A 3,550-nucleotide genomic window follows, 5' to 3' on the forward strand; every position below is an offset into this window, starting at 1 on the left:
GTTGGTATTGATCGGTGATTGTCAGCAGGTTGGTGTTGATCCATGATTGTCAGCAGGTTGGTGTTGATCGGTGATTGTGAACAGGTTGGTATTGATCGTGATTGTCAACAGGTTGGTATTGATCGGTGATTGTCAACAGGTTGGTATTGATCGGTGATTGTGAACAGGTTGGTATTGATCGTGATATTCAACAGGCTGGTATTGATCGGTGATTGTCAACATGTTGGTATTGATTGTGATTGTGAATAGGTTGGTATTGATCGTGATTGTGAATAGGTTGGTATTGATGGTAACTGTGAATAGGTTGGTATTGATCGGGAGGTTCAGGACGTTACCTGCAGTGTTTCCCTCAGAACGTACGCGATCTGGGACTCAGTCAGTGGACCAGTTACTGAAAGGCAAAACAACAGAACCAGTTTAGTGTCAGAGTGTTCAGACCCCGCCTCTCACCCAGTGCATGCTGGGACCAGCAGAGACAGAGTCTCTACATTTACTATCCTCCATTTTACATTTTAAATTACAGTCCTCATAAATCAATAAATCAATAGATGATGCTTTACTGAAGATGGACCAACAGGTGAAAACTGGGTCAGGGAGGGGGCGGGGCCTCTCTGACAGTAAGCATAAAGAGACGTTCAGTTAAACTAGTTAAAAGCAGTTTGAATAGTTATCTGTCTGCAGGGCGCTCTTCTCACCGTCCTCTCTCTCTGCGGGGGGGCGGAGCGTTATATCAGACCAGCGGGGGGGCGGTGTGGCGGAGGCTGGCGCCCGTGGTCACCCTCGGTGGCATCACTGAGGTTTAATGAGGTGAGGAGCCGAGTGGCAGTCGTTTCGGCGCTCATTAATGCTGGCTGAAGACACCCCCGTCTCCCACCGCCCCCGCCGCAGCCCTAACGAGCACGGGCCCTAACGAGCGGGGAAACGAAGGCAGCGTGGGTGTCGTCATGGCGACAGGGACAACTGAGGGCGGATGGAGAGTTAAAGGTTTAAAGATGGCCGCCTCATTACTGAACTGAGTTTTTTATTACAGTCTCTGAGGTCTGTCACTGTCTGTATTTATTGATTCATTCTTTATTAATGTTTGCCTTATGTTCCTACATGTTCCTACAATTTCAGACTTCTGAGTACTAATATTTCACTGTGATTATGTAAATAAATAAATCAACCGTTTACATGTGTTACAGAGTATGTTTGCTATAACGGCATCTGTGCAGCCTTGTTTATTCACTGTTTCCATGGAGACAAGGATGAACGCAGCCATAAAGGGTTCCTTACGCAGAAAATATAGTCCTTTACTTTTAGACACAGCAGAACGAGATTAATATTTGATTAGTGATGATATTAGTGATGAAATGTGTATGTGGTTTCAGATGTCTGGATTTGGTTCGGTCATCAGACCCTGTGACGTTCATCATAATAAAAATAATAATAATAATGATAATAATGATAATGCCAATGATAAACGGGCCAGGCCGTGATGTCTGGGGCCGACTGGGGAAAGTACACTGAAGTTAGACTTAGGATTCGGGGTGTTCCTTTTTCAGATTTTTGATGCCACACCTGATGAAACCTAGCAGGCTTTTAAAGGAGACCTGCCTCTATTTGGGACCCTGCTTTTACTGGAAGTGTTATGGTAGTTTCTTTCTGTTGTATCTGCAGCTGCTGCAGCAAGTGTAGGATCAATGAAGTCGATCTTATATTATTTATTGTTTCTAGTAACGTTGTTTAAAACTTCATACACATACTTTTATAGAACATAAAGTCTATCAAATTATGATTAATAAAGACTGATTATTGATCTGCTGTGTGTGTGTGTGCCTCACTGTGGTAGACGTCCTGCAGTGATCCTCCTCCACAGAACTCCATACAGATCCACAGCTTGTCTCTGCTGCACACACACACAAACACACACAAACACACACACACACCATGAGTGAGTCTGATCGATATAAATGATCCTTTAAACTGCCCCCCCATCACTCTGCTGTTGTTGTCATGGTAACGGTTACCGGAGGTAGCTGTTGTAGTATGCCACGATGTTGGAGTGTTTACAGTCCTTCATCATCAGGATCTCCTGCTGCACCACCGCAAAGTCCTCACCTATTGACATATCAGTAATCAATGATTCCTCTAAAGTCAGCATCGGCTGAGGGTTAGACAGACAGACAGACAGACAGACAGACAGACAGCACTCAGCACCTGTTCAGCAGGTAAACCAACAGCATCATCAGCTGCTCAGTATGCAGACAGAGCTAAGGTGTTTCTGTTATTTTGTCCAGGGAGGAACGTGTTCCTGGTGTCAGAGCTGAGAATAAATGCTCAGAGAGAACAAAGAGTCTTTGTTGCTGCCGGAGGCTTCAGGCCTCATTAGAGCCTCCGCTGTCCTCCAGCTGATCAGAATAATAAGAATATGGAGGATTTATGTAACATCTCATTAAAACTGGAGCTCTGCTGAGGAAAGAGAGGTCTCACTCTGGAACACAAACACCATCACATTTTCTCTCTCAGCCGAGAAAACAGCAAAAACTCACCAAGATAATCAGTTTATCTATTTAGCTCCAGTCCACCTTAAAACAACTGCCATCAGTGAGCAGCCTCACCTCCAGTCCACCTTTAATGAGGACAAACAGACTGATCAGGATGCTGTTGTAATTAACTTTATTAATTAATTAATTAGCAGCCTGTGGGGGGCGCTGTGTGCTGCTGCAGGTTAATTAAAACATCAGTTAGACAGCAGGATCCACTGTGTTCACCTGCAGAATGATGAACACCTGATCAGTATTCACTGATACACACACCACCTGCTGACTGCTGCAGTCTGTCTGCTCCGATTAATGAGGAGGATGATGAAGATGATGAAGATGACTAATAGATCTCTACATGACACTGATCTTCACCAACAATCAGCTGCAAAACAACGTCACCTACCAGGAAGTCAGTAGCTGTTCTGTGACGCTATTTTCAAAATAAGACACGCAACAACACACAATCGCTGTCCCCTGCGTCGCTGCACCCTGCGTCACTGCAGTGTGGTTCAGTGGTTATAACGTTGTACGTGTGATGATATCAACTGAGTAAACACTGAATCAGTCCGGGATGTTGGATCTTGGATCTTGACAGTGAAATTAAACTGTGAAATTATTAGAGCTGTCCCCTAATAGTCGACTGAACCGAGGTCAATAAGAAGAGTCTCAGTCGACACTTTTCATCAGTCTGATAGACGCATACAAACATAAACAACTTTATGGTTAAACAGGCGGCTGCTGAAATATATATATTTGAATAATTTGACTGATGCAGTGACATGATGCAGTGAGGTGAATATGAGTGATGCTACCTACCAGGTTCCAGTTTGATGACCTTGATGGCAGCCAGTTCTCCAGTGCTGACACTCCTCGCCTGACAGACAGACAGACATTATTTTGTTACATCATTCGGTTAATAAACATTTGTTTTGTGTTTGTTCTCATCCTCAGCGACATTAGCTTCTACACATTACTGCGAACACAGTTTATTTAAACTTGATCTTGAGACACACACACACACACAC

General features: G+C 44.1%; 1 protein-coding gene across 2 annotated transcripts; it reads right to left on the reverse strand.

Annotated features, from left to right (window-relative positions):
• Positions 1-10: 10 nt before the first annotated feature.
• Positions 11-3,399, reverse strand: LOC118327360 (mitogen-activated protein kinase kinase kinase kinase 3-like; the record flags this gene model as incomplete). Of its 2 annotated transcripts, none has more annotated exon segments than XM_035660686.1 (4): positions 11-391; positions 1,824-1,888; positions 2,010-2,100; positions 3,342-3,399. In XM_035660686.1, coding segments are annotated over 4 exon segments (282 nt in total), but the record flags the coding sequence as incomplete, so codon positions are not given.
• Between the last annotated feature and the right edge of the window lie 151 nt (positions 3,400-3,550).

This window comes from Morone saxatilis, unplaced genomic scaffold (genome assembly GCF_004916995.1).
Source record: "Morone saxatilis isolate NCDOM2014 unplaced genomic scaffold, NCSU_SB_2.0 Contig17, whole genome shotgun sequence".
Classification (NCBI taxonomy): domain Eukaryota; kingdom Metazoa; phylum Chordata; class Actinopteri; family Moronidae; genus Morone; species Morone saxatilis.